The sequence below is a fragment of the Miniopterus schreibersii genome (assembly GCF_964146895.1).
Source record: "Miniopterus schreibersii genome assembly, chromosome: 10".
NCBI classification, from domain to species: Eukaryota; Metazoa; Chordata; class Mammalia; order Chiroptera; family Miniopteridae; genus Miniopterus; species Miniopterus schreibersii.
This window is the reverse complement of record NC_138110.1, coordinates 38,259,564-38,282,723: the sequence shown is the minus strand read 5'-3', so window position 1 is coordinate 38,282,723 and position 23,160 is coordinate 38,259,564. Positions and strand designations below refer to the sequence as shown.

Sequence of the window (23,160 nt, the reverse complement as noted above, 5' to 3'; positions counted from 1 at the left end):
TCATGTCCTATAGTAAATTCAATTTTAATATGTAAAAAGATTAATAAAAGCAGAATAAATACACTCTATATAGTGGTACAGTGTAAATAACTGGTGTGCCTAATGACATTAGGGTCTCGGGGATTTTCTGCTTAGCCAGTCACGTTGAACATGTATTGAGGTGTGTGAGAGCTTCTCTGAGCAGATACCATGCCTCTCATAAGAATTCCTGTGAGCAGTGTCTGCAGAGTAGTACATGTCAGTGATAAAATGAGTGAAATTATATGGAGGTATTAAGGCATGGTCTCTGTCCTCAAGAAATTTGGAGTCTACTTGGGGTTATATAGTGTACACATATGAAAGGTATACATTTATGAAGCAAGCTAAGACTAGTAGAAAATATGATTTGTAGAAATAGCTTGAAAATTAAATGGAAACAGTATATGTTAAAAAAAAAAAAAGTGGAATCAGAAGCTACTTGGAGAGGGACAACTTGCAAAGGCTGAGAGGAAAAGATCAGCAGTGCGGGGTGGTTAAGAGCTTGCAGATTTGGGAGCTGGAGCAGAGCCTACTTGGAAGAAGAAATGAGAAATAACGCCAGCAAGGGCCAGATTGTTGGGGGAACTTAACCGCCCAGCAGTGGCAGTAGTTAGTTCTGATGCATAGTGGAAGGAGGCAACTGGTCACGGACAGATGGTGTGCTGAAGGTGTCCCCGGTGAACGCTGCTTTTGTGGCAGTTTGGTGTGGATGGGGGTCTGGGGGAGGCCAGTCCTGAGGTGTGGCCCTGGTGCAAGCTGGTGTGAAGGGGACAGGGAAGAAAAAGGACAAGACAGACCCCTTGGCCCCGAAGGCCTATGAGAGGATGAGATGTTAGTGATCATGTGGAAAGACTGAGAAATGCTTTGGGGAATGGGAGCTTAAATTTGATTCAACGAAGCAGGCATTAATAAACACTAGAGTTCTTTATTTCAGGAAGGAAAATAGCAATGTTTTTGTTTTCATTTCCAAAAGGTTTACATGACAATATAGAGTATTTTAGGTAGCAAAACTGCCTGCCAGCTTTATTCACTTACCACTTTTTTGAAACAAAAATCCTCTAAGTAGTTCCTCTAAGACTTTGCTACTCCAGGTGTGCTTTGGGGCCCAGCAGCGTGAGCATCGTTGACAGGCTGGTTAGAATGTAGACTCTCAGGCCTCACCCCGGCCACCTGAAGGAGAACCTGCATTTTAATTTAACAGGGAGGGATTTGAACCGCAGTAAAGTGTGAGAAGCACTGCTCCAACACACTGTCGTCTTGTGCCTTAAAAAAAAATTTTATAACTTAAAACATTTTTTATATGTTAAGTTTTGTTTTGTTTTCTGCAAGGCCAATAAATGCCAAGAGCACCATTTTAGAAGTGTTTATAGAATTGATTTAGCAGTAAATATGTATTTGTTCATTGTCAGTCTTTCCAATTTAGAACATTAACTTCACACGAAGGGTTCTTATTTCAGTGCCTGTAACAGTGCTTGGCACATATAGGTACTCAACGGATATTTGTGATATTTTGAATAAGTAAATGGATGAATATTAATTAAAAATTGGTATTTAAAATTACTTTTATGTGCACATTTTAAAGTTATGCTTTATGATGATTTAAATGAAAAACTTTTCAGATTGTGAAGAACACAAATGCTTAATTATTACTAATTTGGAAAAAAAGTATAAAAGAGAAAAATCACTTTTTACTCCCATTACTCGTAGATAACATTTTAGGATATTTCCTTTTGTGAATGTTTTTAAAATTTGATTCACTATTTTATCTTTTAATTACAGTTGACAAAATATTGTTAGTTTCAGGTGTACAGCATAGTGATTAGACATTTATATACCTTGTGAAGTGATCACCTCAATAAGTCTAGTACCCATCTGACCCCATATATAATATTACAATATTATTGACTGTATTCCCTATGCTATATTTTACACCCTGTGACGGCTTTTATAACTGGTAATTTGTACTTCATAATTCCTTCACCTTTTTCACCCATCCCCAACCCCCCCTTCCATCTCACAGCTATCAAAATGTTCTGTGATTCTATGAGTTTGCTTCTGTTTTGTTTATTTTGTTTTTTGGATTCCACATATAAGTGAAATCATATGGTATTTGCCTTTCTCTGTCTGACTTATTTCATGTAGCATAATACCCTCTGGGTCCATCCATGTTGTTGAAACGGCATGGTTTCACTCTGTTTGTGGCTGAGTCATATTGCATTGTATGTATGCACCGCATCTTTGTCAGTTCCTCTATCAGTGGATACTTGCACTGCTTCCATGTCTTGGCTACTGTAAATAATGCTGCAGTGAACATAGAGGTGCATGTATGTTTTTCAAATTAGTGTTTTAAATTTCTGATAACTACCCAGAGGTAGAATAACTGGGTCTTACGGTAGTTGTAATTTTGATGTAGCCATGGGAGGAGGGGAGCACACTGCCTACCTGCTCTGCCATCGTGACCAGGCGTCTGTGATTGTTTTTACATAGTTTGTTATACTGCACATGTTACTTCGTATATCATGGCAGTTAACTGGTTTATTGCATGATGACTATGCACCGAGGTTCAACCTAGGCATTTTAGACACATTTTTGGTTTACTTATTATATTCATAGAAGGTGGTATAATGGCATCAGATTCTCAAAATGAAAACACGTTCTGAGTTAGCATATCTTTCTCATGTTTGCACAGCCAATCTGTGATCAAGTTGAGATATTTAACTCAGGGCCATTTTCTAGAGCCCATGCTTTGTCAAACACACGAGTAAGCATTTCCTTAGTTATTACATATTTGGGAGGTAAAACAGTAATTTGCTGGATGAATATATCGTCATTTGTCTAACAGTCTTTATTCTTCAACATACTAGTATTATTTCTTGATACTATGTATAATACAATGAACATCTTTGTGGAGAAATATTTTTCTTCATTTAATATTTTTAGGGTAGATTCTTAGAAATATTTTTAAGTCTCCGAATAGATAGATTTAAAAATAGATATAGAACTTTCCAAAAGGTTTGCACCAGTTTCATTTCCATCAGTCACTGCAAATGTTATGTTGTATATTTGAATGCATGTGGGCAAAGTAATATGTCAACCAAGCTTCTTCAGAAAAAAATTCCATTTGAAAGTATTTTATTTTTTCTTAAATAATTTATTTTGACTTTACTTCACAAAATATAACGGATATTTGTTGCTGAAACATTTAGCTGTCTCTAAATACCAGCTTCTATATCATATAGAACTTTAGCATGACATTCACACTGCGCTGCTCAGCCGTAGCTTAATGAAGTCCACAGTTTAAGATATACACTGACACCGATTTGTATTTTCTTAAGCTCAGATTTTTTCATAAATTGTGAGTATTTTATATTATGCAACTTATTCAACTTTAATATGTATTTGATATCACTTTTTTCTTCTAAAAAATTATGACTTCCTTATCATTCTTGGACTAGGGTCTAGTGTTTCTTTTTTTCTCTCTCTCCCTTTGTCCCTCCCTTTCTCCCTTCCCTCCCTCCTTCCCTTCTTTATTTTATTGTGGGGGTTTTTTTGGTAGCAGGAAGGCAGATGGTATACGGAGAGGAACAGAGGAACGGCTATGTGTGTTAAAACAACAGTAAAACTGAACAAACAAACCCTTATGTATCTGTAGCTTTATTTGATACTTTAATAAAACTATCGAAGCAGGAAATATCTCCTCCAGGTCTTATTTGGAATCATAACAGATGATTATAAAATTTAACAGACTTACACTGGAAACAGGACCAGTAGAAAGAGATAATGAAAGTGTATGAAAGGACAACACCATCTTGCTCATTGGGCCATGTTTATTTGATACCTGTTTATTTTTGTCTGTAGTGTAGCTTTCCCAGATATCATCACAGCATCTTTAATCTGCCAAAAGAAAACTTCATTCTGTTGTTGAGCAGAATCTTTTGTAGATTTTACCGCTTCTCTTGAGAGTCTTTGATGGCTTCTTGGCACCTGGTGGTCGATTCCAAGGTTGTTTTCTTTTCTTTTTTTTCTTTTTTAAAAAAAATATATCTTTATTGATTTCAGAGAGAGGAAAGGAGAGGGAGAGAGAGAGACAGAAACATCAATGATGAGAGTCATTGATCGAGCCCAAAACCTGGGCATGTGCCCTGACCAAGAATCGAACCCCGATCTCCTGGATCCTAGGTCAACGCTCAACCGCTGAGCCACGCCTGGCCGGGCTCCAAGGCCGTTTTCTGATAAGATGCAAGGCCACATCACAGGCGGTTAAGTAAACGGGGAGACACGCCAGCGGCCGAGAGCAAACATTGCTGCACACACAGGAGCTGCCGCTCCCGGGCCTGGCATCCCTCCAGGCCCGGGGGTGCCCCCGAGGCCCCAATCTCAAGGGTGGGTGCATGCAAACACAAGTTTGAGCAGAAGACTGGATCAGTTCCAAACACTCGAAGTCAGTCATAAACTAAATGACTGTGATGATCAGCGTTTTTAGAGACATGCTGGCCTTTAGATGAAAAGTTCCCCAATCATGCTTTGACTTGTGTCTCAAAGGTAAGAATAGAGCCTTTCTATGAAATTCTCCACTGCTGTCTTCTGATAAAGGAAACAAGCACATTTATTTTCCTTAATGAAAGCAGTTTTTATGGGCTCAGGTTGCTGCTGATCTTATATCTGGTAATTTTTTTGAACCTATGGAGGAAGGTCCCTCAGATGAGACATCATGAAGTGCGCATTTTGTAGGAGATGGGTGGTTGGTTTATTAAACAGATAAGTATTGGTGGCCAGGTCGTGTCCTCTCTGGTCAGGGCTGTGGCACTTGGCAGAAATGGGGTTCCCACTCAGGGAGCTTCCATTTATTAAAAAACATGAAATAAATATTAAATAGTAAGGGCTCTGCAGAAAATTTAAATATAGAGATGCAATAGAGAGTGATTGGAGAATTATTAATATATTGTCTTTTAAGAAAGCTAGAGAAGAGGAAACCAAAGTTGGCAAGTAGCCTTTTTTTAGATACCATAAAATATGATGTTAGAGGATGACTTTGTGAGTAAAATTCCAGCCATCTACCCGCTTTTCATCACCATTTATTATTGTTGCAATGTTTCTTTCTGGTAGCCAAACTGGACTGTGTAGGCTCCCTGAAGACCACAGTGTCCTTGTTCATCTTTGTATCCTGTGTGTAGCACGGTGCCTGCTGTATACTTTGTGTTCAGTGAATATATTTTGAGTGGGTGAATGAAACAAAACTAGATTTATTGGAATTTTTCTTAGAGCACCATGTATAGAAGAGGTCATTTTTCATTTACTTTTTTTTAAACTGCAGAACATTGTCTGGTTATGGCTTGTGTATGAGTTTAAAATTAAATATCCCGGTTTTTAAAAAAAATTTATAGTTGTCTTTCAGATAACTTTGTTGATGGAGGTAAGGAGCATCCTGGAAAACCATCCGTGATTTCTTTGACTTTGATAGTAAGTTGTATTGCTTTTGTTGGGCCCGATTTCTTAGTCACTCTCCTAGTCTCATTTGGCTTGCATAGGGCCCACACTTTAACCCTTCACTGAGCAGGCTTCAAGTCAGCTGTGCCCTGTGGGAAGCTACTTTAAAATTAGAAATGTATCGTGGAATTAGATGTGGAGCAGTTGGGTGAATGGACCCAGGTAGGTGACTCTCAGGCCTGTGGTGAGGATGATACTTAGTGAATGCGATACATCTACTGGATTCCTGTGGAAGTAATTTAACGTTCTAGAAAGACCACAGATGGTGAACTTTATATTACAACCTGATTAGTAACATGCTTCAAAAGGGAATGTTGTCCAATCATATATGAGATCTCTAGGGATACTGTATGTAATACATAAGGGAAGCAATTGTACTTTTTCACTAAGATGCTTTCAGAATAACTAGGTTTTCCCTTTTGAAAAATATTCTTAAGAACTATTATAAATCATGCCAAGAAAAACCCTTTACATGAACCTTTCCCACATTTTATTTTCTTTGGCTACCACCTGAGGGATGGGTCACTTTTCTTAGGGCTTGAGTTTTTCCTATAGCAGTTCGGAGGAAATATCCTTTCCTGCATGTGGCAGACGCTCTTTTACAAATGTTTGTTGAATGAATGCTGAAAAACCAAGGTGCTGACACATCTCTCTTCTCCCTTATGCTCACAGTTGGACTAGAGATAAATCTTTCAGTCTTTTTGGTTGGTGAGTGGGAAGAACTTTTATGCTCTTTGGCACTGGCAGGCCGGACATTGTCTGTATTATTGCTGTAAGATCTTCAAGTTAAGTTTGAGGCCTCCAAGTAGCTCACCATAGTAGTTTCCCATTTCTGAGTGCTGTTAAAAAGTAAGCTCAGTATATTTGGAAAGCATAAGATTTATTTGAGCCTTCTGCAATAAATTACCTCTCGATTGGTAACACAGTGAGCCAGTCATCCAGAACCACAAGTACAAGTGCAGGGAAAGCTACATTCCATGTCCTGTGAAATTTAAACATTTCAAGGCTTTATCTGTTTAGTGCTGACTTTGGCTTGTTTTTAACTCAGCTTTCATTAAACTCTTTATTATAAAGCTTTTTATTTTTCTTAGCAGGGTGGGGAGGAATCAGCTAGGCATAAAAAAGATTGCACTATTAAAAATGAAAAAAAGAGAAGTAGTTCAAATAGCAAGATACTGGTTCTATTTGATATCCTACTGCCCTTCTTTTTTCTTTTTACTTTGAAAAGGGTGTGTTTAAAATCTTATATATACTAGTTATATAAGTAATATAAAAAGTAATACCCAAATTATTTGCATTTATTTTTGTGTGTGTGTTTTTTATCGTCACCTGAGGATTTTTGTTGTTTTTGTTTTTTTGAAGAGAGAGGGGAAGGTGGTGGTGCGGGGGGAGCATCAACATGAGAGAAACATCTATCAGTTTTCTTCCATACTTGCCCTGACTGGGGATTGAACCTGCATCCTTTTTGGTGTTTGAGACATGACACTCCAACCAACTGAGCCATCCAGCCAGGACTCATTTGCATTTGTTTTTGAGAAACAATCAAAGACTGTTTGGAGGAGTAACCTCACCTAAGTGTCTCTTCTGTTGGGGCAATTTCTTTATTAGCCTTGTGTTAACGGCCTCAGCTTGGCACTAAGTGAATAATTCACTTCCATGGAGCCAGCTTTGGCTGTTTTGCTATTGAATTGCCCCATTATTCTGTTTGGTTGGCTGGATGATATATTCTGTTGGGAAATTGTATCAAAGCAACAACTAAACTACAGGGAGTATTTAGAACAAGTAAATTGATTTAAATGATGCATTATTCTCTCTAAAATTAGGTGTCTAAATGTAGGGAGAATGTCTCTGGTGACATTGAGACAGAAATGATTAGTGCAGTTTTAGTCGTGATTGTTTATCTTCCCAGTTACTTGTCACTGAACACATCACCTTTAATGTTATTGCTTCTTACGACAAATACTTTTTTTTTTTTATTGATCATATGTAGTGGAACAGCGTATACAAAGAATATTTGCTTTTACATTAAATTTGGTCAGGCGTTTTTCTAGGTCATAATATTCCATCTGATGAATTTATGAGGCATTTAGCCTGTTGTAGACATTTTTCCATTTAAAAAAAAATTTAATTTAAATTTTAAAGTTTACCATATTAACTATTTTTAAAAATATATATTTTTTATTGATTTCAGAAAGAGGAAGGGAGAGGGAGAGACAGAAACACCAGTGATGAGCGAGTCATTGATCGGCTGCCTCCTGCACGCCCCCTGCTGGGGATCAAGCCCGAAACCTGGGTATGTGCCCTGACCGGGAATCCAGCCTCGATGATCTGGATCACAGGTCGATGCTCAACTGCGAAGCCACACTGGCCGGGCCATATTAACCATTCTTAAGAATACAGTTCGATAGTGTTAAGCACGTTCACATTGTTGTGCGGCCAATCTCCAGAACTCTTAACATCTTGCAAAACTAAAACTCCATACCCCTTAAACAGTAACAACTCATTACCCCTGCCCTTTAGCAGCCACCATTCTGCTTCCTGTCTCCCTAAATTTAACTGCTCTGTAGGCATCAGATAAGTGGAATCCTAGTTTTTTTCCTTTTGTGACTGGCTTATTTCACTTAGCACAACATCCTGAAGGTTTATCCATGTTAAAACATATGTCAGAAGTTCCTTCCTTTTTAAGGCTGAATAATATTCCACTGTATGTATGGGGTGGGCAAAAGGAGGTTTACAGTTGTGACTACACAAAACACAGTGTTTATTCTTGTATTATTATTTATTAATTAATTATTGTACTTCCCATACAAAAAACTTTAAACCTCCTTTTGCCCACTCCTGTATATACCACAGTTTGTTTATCTAGTCATCAGTCTATGGACATGTGGGTTGTCTCCGCCTTTGGGCTGTTGTGGATCATGCTGCTAGAATGTGGATGTACAAGCATCTGCTTGAGTCCTGATTTCATTTATTTCAGCATATACCCATAAGTGGAATCATCATATCACGTGGTACAGTCAGTCCTCCTTATCCACAGTTCCACATCCGTGGATTCAGCCAGCTGCAGATTGAAATATTTGGCGGGGGGGGAATGCTATGTTGTTGCTAACATGTGCTGTGTGGTTGGGCCTATAATGGTTGCATCTGTACTGAACATGTACAGACTTTTCTTCTTGTCATTATTCTCTGAAAAATACAGTATAACAACTATTTACATAGCACTTGTATTAGGCATTATGAGTAATCTAGAGATGATTTAAAATATGTGGGAGAATGTGCGTAGGTTATATATAAACACTATACCATTTTATGTAAGGGACTTGAGCATCCTTGGATTTGGGTACCTTCGCGGGGTCCTGGAACTAATCTCTTGTGCATACCAAGGAACAACTATAATTCTATTTCTAGTTTTTGAGGAACCGGCATACTGTTTTCCATAGCGGCTGCACCATTTCACATTCCTGCCAAGAGTGTGCAAGGGTCCCTTTTCTCCACATCCTTGTCAACACTTGTTTTGTGTTATTTTGGTAGCAGCCATCCTAATGGGTGTGAGGTTTTCATTTGCATTTCCCTAATGACTAGTGGCACTGAACATCTTTTCATGTGCTTATTGGCTGTTTGTGCATTCTCTTTGGAGCAATGTCTGTTCATGTCCTTTGTCCACTTTTTAATTGAGTTTTTTGTTGTTGAGTTGTAGTTCTTGATGTAGTCTGGATATCAACCCCTTGTCAGATATCTGATTTGCAAGCATTTTCTCGCTTTGTGGAATGCCTTTTCACTGTTGATTGTGTCCTTTGATGTGCCAAAGTTTTTTATGTCCATTTATTTATTTTTACTTTTGTTGCTTGTGCTGCTTTTGGTGTAATATAAAAGAAATCATTGCTAAACCCAATGACGTGAAGCTTTTCCTCTATGTGGACAGTTTTTTAAAATTCAGGTTTTACCTATTCTGGATAATGTTGCAGCGAGTGGCTTCATGCCCTCAGCTTTTTTCTTCTATTGGCATTATTGCTTTTAGAAAAAAAAATGAAATACTGAACTAGTTTTATCCCCTTATAGCCCATTTTTTGAGATACTGGGCAGAGCAGAGGATAGCACTTGCTCTGTTAGCAAAGCTGTGTTTCTGAAGGCAAGGCCAGTGGCCTCTAGGGGAGGGTTCCGTGACACCTGGGTTGGTGATTGTATGACATTAACTCCCACGGTCCTTTGGGCCTGTGGTTTTTCAAACAGGATGGGTCACGGGAAAGAAAGACACAGCCTCCCGAGGAACAGCGTTGGCATGTGTGGGATTCGCGCAATTATTCCTTCAGCCTTCAGGCTGGGATCTCAGGGTGGCGGTGAGAGATGAAGATGACTGCCAGGGCCTGATGAGGTTAAGGGGCCCTGGGTTTCCTTTCCAGTAAGTCCAGTCTTCCTCACAGCTGAAGGGGGGAAAAGTCATTTTGGAGAATTCTAGTAAGAACCCAACATTATGTAAATATAGTACATTTTCAGGAAAATCAGAGAAAGGCTTAATAAATTCTAACTATTTGCCATTATGGGGGATAAAATTACATTTGAAATAGCATTTTCAGTTAGGGATTATCTTGTAGTAATTATTTAATGGAAAAATATTCTTTTAGAATCAAATGTATACATTTCCTTCCACTGCATTTCAGGGAACAATACCTTCATCAGTCCAATATTTAATATCCTGGAGAAACGTTTTTAAAATTTCCGTGGCAATGTGAATAAATTTAGAAATAGACAATCAATTGCTTCTTAATATTCTCAACAGTTTTTCTACCTTTGGGAGAGTCATTACACACAGAGAAAAAGTTGTTAGAGCCATTTTATTACTGATGGTTCCTGTTTAAAAAGAAAATTATGGCAGTGACCATTAGGAGCCTTCTCATCAAAGGATTTTAAAAGACATCTTTTGGGGAGCTTTTTTATATGTTTGTTTTTTAGCTTTTTATTTTGAAAAATAGCCTACATCTTCCAAACTACATAAAGTAATTTAATCAGTTCCCATGTTTCAATGAGCCAGCTTCAATAATTATCAAGTGATGTCCAACCTTGTTTGTCTATATTTCTCCTCACTTTTAACACTCTTACCTCAAATTATTTTTGAAACAAACCCGTCAGCATATCATTTCATCTGTAAATATTTTCATACACACCCCTAGGAAAAGATTCCTTAAAATGTAGCCATAAGACTATTGCCATACTTTAAAAAATTAATAGAAATTCACTGATGTAATTAAATACCCATCAGTGATCATTTACTTTATTATTTTTTCTCTTTAACTTTTTCTCTTTTTTATAAGGAAAAACTTACAGTAAAGAATATATAATTATGTAAATATCACAATGTAACTACCTACATCGTGATAAAGTTATAAGATATTTCCAGCATCCTCCCTTGGACTCCTCAGTTCCCCCAAAGGTACCACTGTTCTGACGTCTGTCATCAAGACTGTGGTTTTAAATTTCAAATAAATGAAATAATTCAGTATATTCTCTTTCGTGTCTGGCTTCTTTTACTCAACATTAAGTCCATGAGATTAATTCATGTTTTTCATTTAGAAGTGGTTCTTTTTCAATGCTGTGAATTATTCCATCAAGTGAATATGATAGTTATTCGATGTATTCTACTGTTGATGGGCATTTGAATTGCTCCCGGTCTGAGGCTACTATAATAATACTGTGATTAACATACCATACTTGTCTTTTGGGGACATAATTCAGTTTTGTTGTGTATATATGTATACACACTCAGGAATGAAGTACTGGATCATAGAGTAGACATATGTTTAGCTTTAGTAGATACTGCTAAGCATCTACTACTGAGAGTTCCAGTCGACCCACATCCTCACTGATACTTGGTGTTATAAGTACGGCCAATCTGATGAGAGTACAGTGGTGTCTCATTTGGGTTTTAATTTGTATTTCCCTGATAATGAATGCTTTTCATCACTTTCTTTTTTAAATTTTATTTATTGATTTTAGAGAGAAAGGAAAGGAGAGAGATAGAAACATCCATTTGTTCTTCCACTTATTTATGCATTCATTGGTTGATTTTTGTGTGTGCCCTGACCAGGGCAACCTTGCATATCCAGACGATGCCCTAACCAACTCATCTACTCAGCCAGAAGCCAGCACTTTCTAATATGCTTATTGACTTTTAGTTATCCTCTTAATGAAGTCTCTATTCAAGACTTATGCCCTTTTATTTTTAATTGGGTTGTCAGTCACGTTTTTACTGAGTCATGGGAGTTCTGCACATACTCTGGAGATGAGCACTTTGTTGGATGTTTATTGCAAATATCTTTTTCCCAGTCTGTGATTTGCTTTTTTCAATATCTTATGAGGGAATGGAAATTCTTAATTTTAATTAAGTTTTGATAACAGATAATACAGGTCTTCAGCTTTGTTCTTCAAAGTGTTAACATGTGAGCAAGGAAAGGGACAGGAAGGGGAAGCCCATACCAGTCAGCACTTGACTGAGATGAGTCTGTGTCTGAAGGGCAGAGTCCATGTCATTCATTCCTGCACTGATCCGTGTGTTGAATGCCTGCTATGTGTAAGGCATGACAGTGGGGGTGAGGCAAAAATGGCATTCTGGAGGTGACACTAATAGGCAAATAATGTTATAATATAGCGGGGTGGGCGCCTGCAGGGGCATGTCCATGTAGAGCTGTGGAATGGGAAAGCCAACAGCTCTTCCAGTGCAGAATGTGGGCGCGAAGACTTCACCGAGTGATGTTAGAGGTGCTGGCTGAGCGAGGTTATGGCTGTGAGTGCTCAGGGGAGATTCTGCACAAGTGAGTTGACCTAATTTTTTTCTTATAGCATTAAATATCCAATCAAATGGGGTAAACGCGCTACTGTTCACTGTAGAATTTGAGTAGGCATCAAGTAGATGGAACAAAATTTGTAAAATAAGGTCAACATTCCAAATAAATGGAGTTTCTGATCCCCATTCCCCTGTACACACACACACACACACTCTCTCTCTCTCTCTCTCTCTCTCTCTCTCTCCAAGATTTGACTCAGCAATGCTACCTCTAGCAATTTATCCCAGGAATATATTTGGACTTGCTTCCACAGATATATGTAGAAGGATGTTCATCTGAGCACTGGGTATATATATGTCTGTACAGATGTGTATATACATATAAATGTGTGTGTGCTCCTTCCCGTCTTTCCCCCCCGACCCCCCCAAACACTCACTTTGGACACAAACTGAATTTCCAGTAGGGGATTGACTAAATGCATTGTTATTGTCTTCTTAAAAATAATGACCGATTATTATTTACATAATAAATTGGTAAAGTTATTTTTCTTTAAGAAGGCAATTATAACTTGTTTTCCCTTTTAGTACAATTTCTAGAGATCTAATTGTGAATTTAAGGCAGAAAGTCTATATTCTTTACATTGAATCGGTAATGGTTTGATTTGGTTTCATATTTGGCTTACATGTGAAATTGGATAATGACTGTACATTACAGTGTGGGAGTGACTGACTCCAGGGAGGCATTCTTCAAGTTCCTTGGAAGGGATAAGCAAACTTGCGTGGTCTGGCCCCGTGGCAAAACCCTTTGATCTGCTCTTATTTTATATGTATAATGTTTTGAACATGTTTTGCACTTTAAAAATGAATATTAATCATCTTTATTTGGCCATGTATTTGCACATGTTGGATTGGCTTACTAAGGCAGCCTTTCTTATAATTTGACTTTATTGTTTGCCGGGCTCTGAAAAAGCAGAAGCAGATTCTATCTTGGCAGACAGACCTGTAAACCTCCTTGTGTCTTTAACTTTTCTCTGAGGGTAATTTAATCTGCTTGAAGACCTTAACTTCTCTCTGATTATTAGGACTATGTCATGATCCCTATATAGCAAATGTTTTTAACATAGAAGTTTACAATAAAAATAATTTTATTTTGTTTTCTTAACAGAAATCATAGCCCATTAATGAGTTTTGGAGCCAGCTTTGTCAGTTTTCTGGTAAGTTGATATGGGGAGAGGTACTGGTGTGAAGGAAATGAATATATAATGTATGTTTTTTAGTGACTGCTGGCTATATAGATATACTATTGTGAAAGCTCTTTTAGTGTTTAAAACTGGAGTAAAGTTGCCTTATTAACTAACACCTATAAGATACCTTCTCTCTTAATTTAAAAAATAAAATGCTTATACCTTGTAGAATATTCTAGTTTTCCCAACCAAAATTCATTTAAAATAAAAATGTAATTGAATGATCTTGCCAAAAATTAAAACTGCATTAAATTTTTTTTAAAAATCAGACTTTGAATAATAAAGGTGTGCTCTAAAATTATTGAATAAATGTGGACTGGAAGACAGACTAGCCGAGCAAAGTTTGTCAGTTACTATCTCATTTTCAAATGTAATTTAATATTTAGGAAATGATGGAGTAGGTTTCAAAGTAGGTTTGAAAGTAAATTGGGCAGTGTAGAAAATTGGATGCTTTTATTTTTCAGAAACATCACATAAACTACTTTCAAACATAATTTTTTTTAAAAACCGTCATGGAATTGTAACAGCACACACAAAGTCATGAGTAGAGGCCAATAGAAATAAAACAGAAGACGCATTTAGATTCCAGATTTAGAAAGATGTCAGCAAATGGGTGTACTTTACGCAACCACAGGCTCCAGGCCTGCTTCTGGTAGCGTAGATTTTCACTTAAGCTGTTTATTTTGTTATTGCCAGGTAATACAACATAATTTTAAAGGTCTACTTTTCGCAAGAAAACAGAGTTGCCTACCTTAAGGAAAATTGTACTGGGTGGTTTGGGGATTCTAACCTGATGGAGACACAACCAAAAGCTTGGCTGGGTAGAGGAGGTGGGTGGGGAGGGAGGTGCAACAGTGTGATGGGGAGACTTGGGCAAAGGCGGCTGTGGTCTGGTTTGGCTCCTCATGCTGAGGAGGCCTAGAATGCCAAGGTGGAGCGAGCTGAGGGTGATAGGAAACAGAGAGAGCTACATACAGTGACTTCATTTGCTCCTTCCAAGAGCTTGGTGGCCTGGCTCTGCCCCTGTAGCCCATTCACCTCAGAAACCTCAGTTCTCCTGGTTGAAGAGAGCAGGTTTTCAGTGGAGAAGGGATTGCCACTACGCAAATGTGACCTAAAAGAAATTTCCCCGGATCAGGTGCTTGGAAACAAACTGTTAGTGGAATTTTTCACTGTGGACAGCATGAGTTCCTTATAAGTGAACCCATTGGAATTGCTATCCCCGAAAAGACTAATTTTCGAAGAAAATCTACCAGCTGATGTTTCATTAGTGTTTTTGTGCAGTACTTGATGGAGCCAGCAATCCATGTGGGTAGAACGTACTTTTCAATGAGACTCTGTAATAAAAACCAAATCAGAAATTATTCAGGTTTTTTGTTACTGTGTTTATAACTAAAAAAAAAAAAGTAGAACAGTACATGCCAGGGCGTTTATTTCCATGTATTTTTTTCATGCTGCTCTAATAGAGGTATGTTCTTATTTCACATTGAGATTATAGTGTGTTTTTTTAAAAAAAGAATAGGGTATGATGTAACATTCTGATTCTTTTACTTGCAAAAAATAACTGTTTTTATAGTTTGGAGTTTTGTTGTAATAAATTGGCATACATTTGCACACACTTACTGATTCATTCATTCTTTTCTCATTTCTTTCTTGGAAGAATGCCATGATGACATTTGAGGAAGAAAAAATGCAGTTGGCATGTGATGACTTAAAAACGACAGAAAAGCTGTGCGAGAGCGAGGAGGCCGGAGTGATCGAAACCCTCAAGAATAAAATTAAGAAGAATGTAAGTACCGAGTCTTCCGCTGTGACCCGGGTGCCGCTCATTTAGGACATTGCTCATTTCCTTGGGTTTGGTTTAGAATAGGACTGAAAACACTAAATGTTTCTTCAGGCTTTTGGTTGTGTAAAATGTATTTAAAACAAGAGAAGCCCCTCCAGTCATTAGAGCCATTCAGTTCATGTTCCTTTGGTGTCTTAAAATTATCTTCTCCCATAATGGGCCATGTGGCAAAGGCTTTTGTAATGAGGCTTTCGTGTATGTAATTCAGATATGTTGCATTTTGGCCTAATTCAGGAATGCAGGTGTTTATCTACTTTCCCTGGGCCTCACCAACCTTTGGTTACAAATAAAGTCATAATAACATGATCATCCACTTTTTCTGATTCTTCTTTTCCCTTCCAGTGCAAGAGTCCTAGGCTTTGGAGAGGCACCCACCTACCCCTGGTATTTCTGGAGCGCCCAGGGTCTCACATATATGTCACATAATTAGCTGACAAGCCAGCCTGTGGGCACAGTCATCCAGACCCACCCATCCTTCCTTCTTCATGTCAGTCCGGGCTGCTTCACCTCTGCTCCTGCCATGGTGTCCGGGAAGAAGCCACTGATGGGCCAAGAGTCTTGGCTCCTGATGCTCCAGAAGGGTTAGGGTTTTTCTTGGTTCCCCTCTCTCCAAACTTTACATCTTACCAATGACCAAGTCCTGTTGACTCTCTTTCTTAAATACCTTCTAAATTCATCTACTTGTCCCCATCCTCCTGCCATTTTCTGAGGTCACCTGCCATTCCTCCTTGCCTGAAACAAACCTCACTGGCATTTCTGCCTCTACTCTTACTGTTCTCTAATTCATTCTCCTCAATACAGTCACTAAAATGCAACTAATATGTTGCTGGCTCCATTTTCAGTGTCCCTGTTCCCCACTATTGACACTAAAGTCCAGGCTCCTTGATGTGGCTGACTTGGCATTTACCTTTCCCCTGCCTGGAACGTTTTCCTCCCTCGCGTGACCTGGTCTGAACTCAGTCTTTTCCCTGGATGTCATTTCCCCTAAGGACTCTTGCCTGAGCCCCCAGGCCCTGCTGGGTGTGTCTTCTCCACGTTCCCGTAGCTCCTTGTCCTTGATCCTGCAGAGCACTTACTACATTATAGTGAAAAGGTCCGCATTCCCTCACTAGACCGTAAGTTTATCTTCTTCAGCATCTAGTACTGTGCCTCGCACATATGTTAATAATTAACATTTGTAAGCATTTTCACATACAGTGGTATCTCATTAGCCTTTCCAACAACACTGCAGAGTAGATGTTATTACAAGCAAGTAAATAGACTGACTTTTGCCTAAGCAAACAGAATGAGTGCCGGGACTAGGTCAGGGACAACTGTGACAGTGATGAATTATGCTAATCCAGAGAAAAGGGAACCGGTCATTCTGTCATGTATATGGTGTATACTATGGTCATATTTACAAAATTCCTGTCACTTCTTCTATCATTGCGAAAGCATATGAAAGCTACTTTGCTTACTTCGTGTTAAGAATGCAGTTTCTGTTCCAGGGTGATTTTTCTTTATTTAGAAACATTCTTTACCATGAAGACCAACATCTTATAAAAAGTAGGGTTTCTTGGTTTTACTTTTTGCTTATTTTATTTGTTTTTGAGGGCCTGAGATTACTACTGAAGTCCTGAGCACAAATTTCCTAATATACTTAAATGACCTACAATTTAGCAATTTTTAGCGAGGGATAGAAACTATTTTTTAGAGATAATCACCTTAGAGTATGACTTAAATTTCAAGTTCAGCTTGTGATTCAATCAAAGCGAATTTTTAATTCCAGGGTATTCTCTCCTTAACAAAATGTCACCAGTTTCCGACCCTCACATCTCAGTTGCGTGTGCCCAACAAAGGAACCCTAATATCAGTCCTCCCTGAAGGCAGATGGCTACAAAGTGGCTTTTCAGGTTACTTACTTTGGGGAATGTTTTGTACCTTTAGTGATTTTTATTTGGGGTAAGTAAGAACTTCCATAGTTTTGAAAAAAATAAAACCTTGAATTCTGTGTTGACTCTCCTGTTTCCTGTGAACTCAGTTTTTGTCATTTAGAATATTTGCCTTTGAGTTCTAACCTTCAGCATTGTGTTGTTAATAAAGTTAAGCCAGACCTGGTGGCAGTGTAGAACCACCAGGCTCATAGTGTAGATTCGGTGTTGGCTGTTAGTGACTGCCATGCTTCACTGCAGTTATTTTGCACAAGTTAATAGTCGTTTGGAAGGGGTGTTCTGTGCGTGACTTATCAGTGTGTGCTTTCTTCCCACCAAACAGGTTGATGTCCGAAAATCTACCCCATCTATGGTTGATCGGCTTCAGAGGCAGATAATCATAGCTGACTGTCAAGTTTACCTGGCTGTGCTCTCGTTTGTAAAACAAGAATTGTCAGGTACTCTGAAGCATTCTTTTTTAACAGCTTTCGCTCTTCAGTGTACACAATAAGTAAAACTCTTTCTTTTTTTTTTTTTTTTTTTTTTTAAGAACACCTCGTATTTCAGTCTTTGAAAGTATGTGGCACCGCTTTGGGGCATGATACAGATTTATCATGTGGGAAATCTGAAACCACAGTTGCTTAAGTTGTGTTCGGTGGATACTTTCAGTACCAAAGTCTTTGTTTATCCTCTTGTCTCAAGATAGTTGTTATTCTTAGAGAAACTACCAGAGCCCTTGACAGACTGGCAGACAGATATTTTCTTGGTGGGAATCAAGTTGTGATAATAACCTTTACAGTGAAATATAACTGGTTTAAATTTAAGTTTTTCAGAAAATTGTTAAGTTTCCAGAAGGCCTGAGCACATACTAAGATTTCCTAATATGCTTGATTGACCTACATTTTAACCTTTAGAGAGAGAAACTAATTTCTTAATTAGTTCAAGAGAAGTGTTTTCTCCAATTTTGTAACTTTAATATCTTGAGTGGTGTAGACTCAAGTTGAGTTTCTAATAGCTTGCTATGAGACGGTGCCCAACATTGACACTAATTCTTTTGCTTATTTGGTTGTGTGTCTCTCTAATACAACAGAAGTCGGAGCCACCAGTAGATAAATTTTACTTGGGGAAAAAAGAAAATTAAAAAGTAAATCAATTAAAATTCACAATCAGAAAAGCATTTTTTTTCCCAAACCTTAAATGAAGACGTGTACGTTGCTGCTAAGTTATAATATATACCTTTCTTACTAGACTACCAGAAACTAGATCTCTTCTCATCTCTGCAGCTCTCTATCTCATACTTGAGGATGAGTCTTCCTAGAAATTATCCTTACCTCCTATGTTCTGTGATTGTACCGTGGCCTTTTGCTTTGTTTCAACTATTATTTTTTCTCTTTAATCTTCATCTCAGGATTGTCCCAATAAGTAACTAACTTATGTGGTTGTGGGCTGATAGAGCTTCAGTTTTCTATAATGCAATAATATAAAATCCCCATTTGGAGCTCCATGCTGAGGTGTATGTAAGAGAGCAACAGAACTGTCTGGACCTCTTGAGGGTCAAGACAGGAGCTGCGGTGTTTTCTGTGATCTGTTACTACTTTCTCCAGATACTCAAGGGTATTTTTAAGGAGCTAATTTTAGCCATGAAGAAATTATCTGTTGAGAGAGAGGGCTGAATCAAATGTATTAAAATGTTTGGGAATAAGGGTGAAGGTTATCTGGGCATTCTTTGTATTAATCTTGCAACTCTTCTATAAGCCTGAAAGTACATAGAATTTTAAAGTGAGTATATTTTTCCTTCATTTGTTTATTGGTCCATTCAACAGATAATTATTGAGCACATACATTGTGCTAGGCACTGTTACATGAGCAAACCCTGGCCATGGTCCCTGCCCTCATGAAATTTAGAATCACTAGTTAGTAGTAGTTATTTTTAAAATAATTCTGATTATAAAATTACTAAATATTGTTATAGAGAATACGGAAAATAAATACGAGTAAGAAAGGAAGAAAGTCATTGCTGATCTCACCGCTTGGAGAAAATCACTTTTTATTGCTAATGATCTATTTTGTATTTCTGTATATTTCTTCTCCAAAGTTGAATCTATAGTGTTTTGTATCCTACTTTTTCCTCCTAGATTATATTTTACGTACTCTCCCATCACTCAATTTCAAAATGTAACTTTAAGTAATAGCATATTAGTTTATCATGAACATTCTGTAATCGACTTAAACAATTTCTCTTGGAGATTTCAGGTGTTCCGTGCCTTTTGTTGTTGTTACTGGTGAAGCTGAACCTGTTTCGTATTTTAGCCATATGCTGTGTATCTCTTCCACAGATGACCTAGTGAGATGGCCCTTAGTCATTCTCCCAGTCAGTGGATATTAATCACTTAATCCTGTTTATCATAGATTTTTAACAGTGCTCGTGGTTCTTCCTGAGGCCATGTAGTTTATTGACTATAATATTAATATTGAAATGAAGTTCTGGCAGACATGAGCACCTCAGGTTCCCTTGTGTGTAGTGGTCATTTTCTTTATGAATAGCTCCGTGTTTATTTCAAACAAGCAAATATAACCGAAAGTGGGCTTTATTTGCCTTCAAGAAACACACTAGGTTTTCAAACTATAAAGTACTTGTTTACTGCTTTGTTTCCATCTCTTAGAAACCTTTTTGACGGATAATTTTCTTGGGGGAAAAGCTCCTCGGACACGTTTGTTACAGGTGCCCCTCCCCCCGCCCTTGAGTGGCTGGCCCAGAAGTGAGTGGGGGACGCCCACGCTTACCTGAGCTCCAGGTAGATAGGCGTCTGTGAATTTTTTTAATGCCTCATACTTTTTTTTTTCTTTGAATCCTCACCTGAGGATATGTTGATTTTTAGAGAGGGGGGAGAGAGAAACATCAACCGCTTGCCTCGCCATGCACCTCTCTACCAGGAATTGAACCTGCAGCCTTTTGGAGTAGAGGGTGACACTCCAGCCAACTGGGCCACCCGGCCAGGGTGCCTCCGACTTTTAAGAGAGTTCTTGTTCTTTACCTGATCTGAACTTCTTTGTAACCTATTGCTCTCTCTCTTCATTTTCCCATTCTGTTTATAAGTATCTTTTAAATGTTTTCAATGAACATATATTAATTACTTTTGTAATAAAAAGTTACTTTTAAAACCTGTTTTATGGCACTTACCAGCTTGTTTTATGTTTCCTTTATTTCCTCTTGGACTTCAGGGTAGGCCCCATGTCTCCCTCTTGTTGGCATAATATATGCGCAACGACTTTTCCTCAAATGAGATTGTTTTTCTTATTTTACAGGTGAGGCTGCTGAGGCTGAATGATTCCTATATAGTCTTAGGTTACCCAGGGTTTTGTTTTTTCATTTGTTTTACTATTAATTCTATTGTGGGCATTTGGAGGGCTGATATTAGTTATGTCTTACAGTTGTTAATAGCTGATTAATATTTTTAAAGTTTTGCAAGTTTTTTTTTCCTTTTTTTTAATCCGTAGCCAATGTTTCTCTTCAGTTAGATCCCAGTTGCTTTTGTGCTCTCAAGAATATGTATCTTAGTTTTCTTTTTTCGTTTTTCTCTTTAGTCTTTGGCCTTTTGGATCATAACTGAGTCATGCCTTTGGGCATATTGGATCAGCCAAAATGCTCTGTTAGCATACAAAGAAGTTCCAGGGTTTTCTCAAACATTTCTTTTCCCTAGTGTACTTCTGTTTGAAAGGGAAGAGGTCATTGAGCATCTTAAAGGCAGGAGCCATGTCTTATTTCTTGTTTGGTGCCTGAAATTTAATATTTGCTCAAATATCTTTGTTAAATTGAAGAGAATGAAAATAAATTGTATTACTTTTATAATTATAAAGTTATAAAAGTAGGTCCCTTTTTTTAAAAAAAGCTTTTTTGTTTGGCTTGTTCATTCTATCTTACAGCATTCTTTTCAGTGGACTTAGACTGCGGGACATTAATTGTCTAGAATTGTGGGATGGTTTTGAATTGTGGTCCCATAGGAGATATCATCATTTGTCAGAAAATTGACACATTAAAGTAAAATAACAGCTTGATTCCATTGATTGGGGGACCTCAAGACCTTCAAGGTCAATGATATGCTTGGCGGACTTGTCCTGTAATCATGCCCATGGCTTTGATTTATTACAGTGAAGGTGACGAAGCAAAATCAGCAAAGAAAAAGGTGAATGGTGTGGAGTTCAGGAACAGCCTTCCAGGGTTCTCTCCCAGTGGGGTCGCACAGGATGTGTTTAATTCCCAAGGCAGTGCATGAAATGTTACAGGTGAACTGTTACCAACTGGGAAACCTCGTTAAAGACTCAGGCCAGGTTTTTATGGGGTGCTACCATGTAGGGACCCTCTGCCTTGCACATACCCAAATTCCAGACCCCCAGAAGGAAAGCAGGTGTTCAACATAAAACACATTATTTATATAAACAATATAGGGGCAGTGAGCCACTCTTATCAGTTTTGGGAATGGTAGGAACCCTCCCAAATCCAAGTTCCCAGATATCATCCAAAGGCCAACAATGTAAACAGGTCTTTTTCAAAGGATAGCATAAGCTTGCTGCATTAACTCTTTTTTACGCATCCATATATTCTTAGATCCCTTTCAATCCAGGGGTTGGGCACTTATAAATCAGATTTTATGTTCTATATTTTCTGTAACTTAAAGATAACTCTTTAAAAACTTGTTTTCCTGCTGTTCTAAAGGGCCTGGAAGCCTAGGCTAGTTCATGTTGTCTTCTGTTTGTACCTTGGGGATGGAGTATTGGAACCATATTGGTAACAGTGCCAAGTGGATCAGCTCCCTTCTGCAGTTTCAAGATAACTGTTTTATAGAAAATTCCCTATGGAAGACCCTTTTCTCAAAAATATGTTGATGAGGGGGTAAGGAGTAGAGGGGGGAGAGATTAATCAAAGAACTTAGATGCATATATGCATGACCTATGGACACAGACAATAGTGTGAATACCTGGGGGGGGGTGGGCGGAGGTGGATGCCGGATGGAGGGGATCAGTGGGAGGAAGAAGGGACACCTGTAATACTTTCAACAATAAAGATAAATTTTTAAAAAATGTGTTGATGAGGCACTCAGAGAAACACAAATAAATCAACCCCCTCTTCCTTCCTCATCAGAAGGAAAAAATGTTCCCTGGAGGAGAGACTGAGGCAGGACCCGAGGGCTTGTCTGAGAGGGGCCATTGGGGCATGGGGCAGGTAAATCCCAGGCTTTCTCTCTGAAGTTTTCTTTCGGACACACATTCCCAAGAGGGCTCTGTTAGGAAAAACTGCCCTAATGGAAGCAGTATTAAACTAACAGATTTTCACCTTCTGGTTGAAGTATCTTTGCCTCCCTTCTTCACTGGATCTCTCTAGGCTGAGACGGGGCGAGCAGCATTGCACAGACCAACTCAAGTCCTAATGTGTGGTTAAGCCACCTGTAGGCATTAGACATAAACTTGGGGAGCCTTTGCATTTCTGTATTTAATACTAATGCCTTTTTTTAAAATAAACTGGCCAGCCCGGCCGGCATGGCTCAGCAGTTGAGCATCGAACTATGATCCAGGAGATCGTGGTTCAATTCCCAGTCAGAGCACATGCCCGGGTTTTGGTCTCGATCCCTGGTTGGAGGCGTGCAGGAGGCAGCTGATCAATGACGCTTATCATTGATATTTCCCTCCCTCCCTGCCTCCCTCCCTGCCTCCCTCCCTCTCCCTTCTCTCTCCCTCTCCCTTCTCTCTGAAATCAATAAAGACATTTAAAAACTAAATAAAAATAATAATAAACTGGCATTGTTTACCCAATCAGTATTAATGCTTTTTGTTACTTGTTTTATTTTTTGGCAAGTCTCCATGCTTGGTGCTTGGGTATAA

The 23,160-nt window shown here is 38.4% G+C and overlaps 1 protein-coding gene across 3 annotated transcripts in view; it reads left to right on the top strand.

Moving 5' to 3' along the window:
- Positions 1-23,160, top strand: part of TTC39C (tetratricopeptide repeat domain 39C) — a 78,518-nt gene that overhangs the window by 20,959 nt on the left and 34,399 nt on the right. For 2 of the 3 annotated variants that reach the window (XM_081148627.1, XM_081148628.1), the window contains exons 2-4: positions 13,449-13,497; positions 15,188-15,316; positions 17,627-17,741. In XM_081148627.1, coding sequence (XP_081004753.1) covers positions 13,449-13,497; positions 15,188-15,316; positions 17,627-17,741 — 293 coding nt within the window. Of the gene's footprint in view, positions 1-12,219; positions 12,312-13,448; positions 13,498-15,187; positions 15,317-17,626; positions 17,742-23,160 lie in introns of those variants that run through there. The other variant, XM_081148626.1, reaches the window with a different exon arrangement.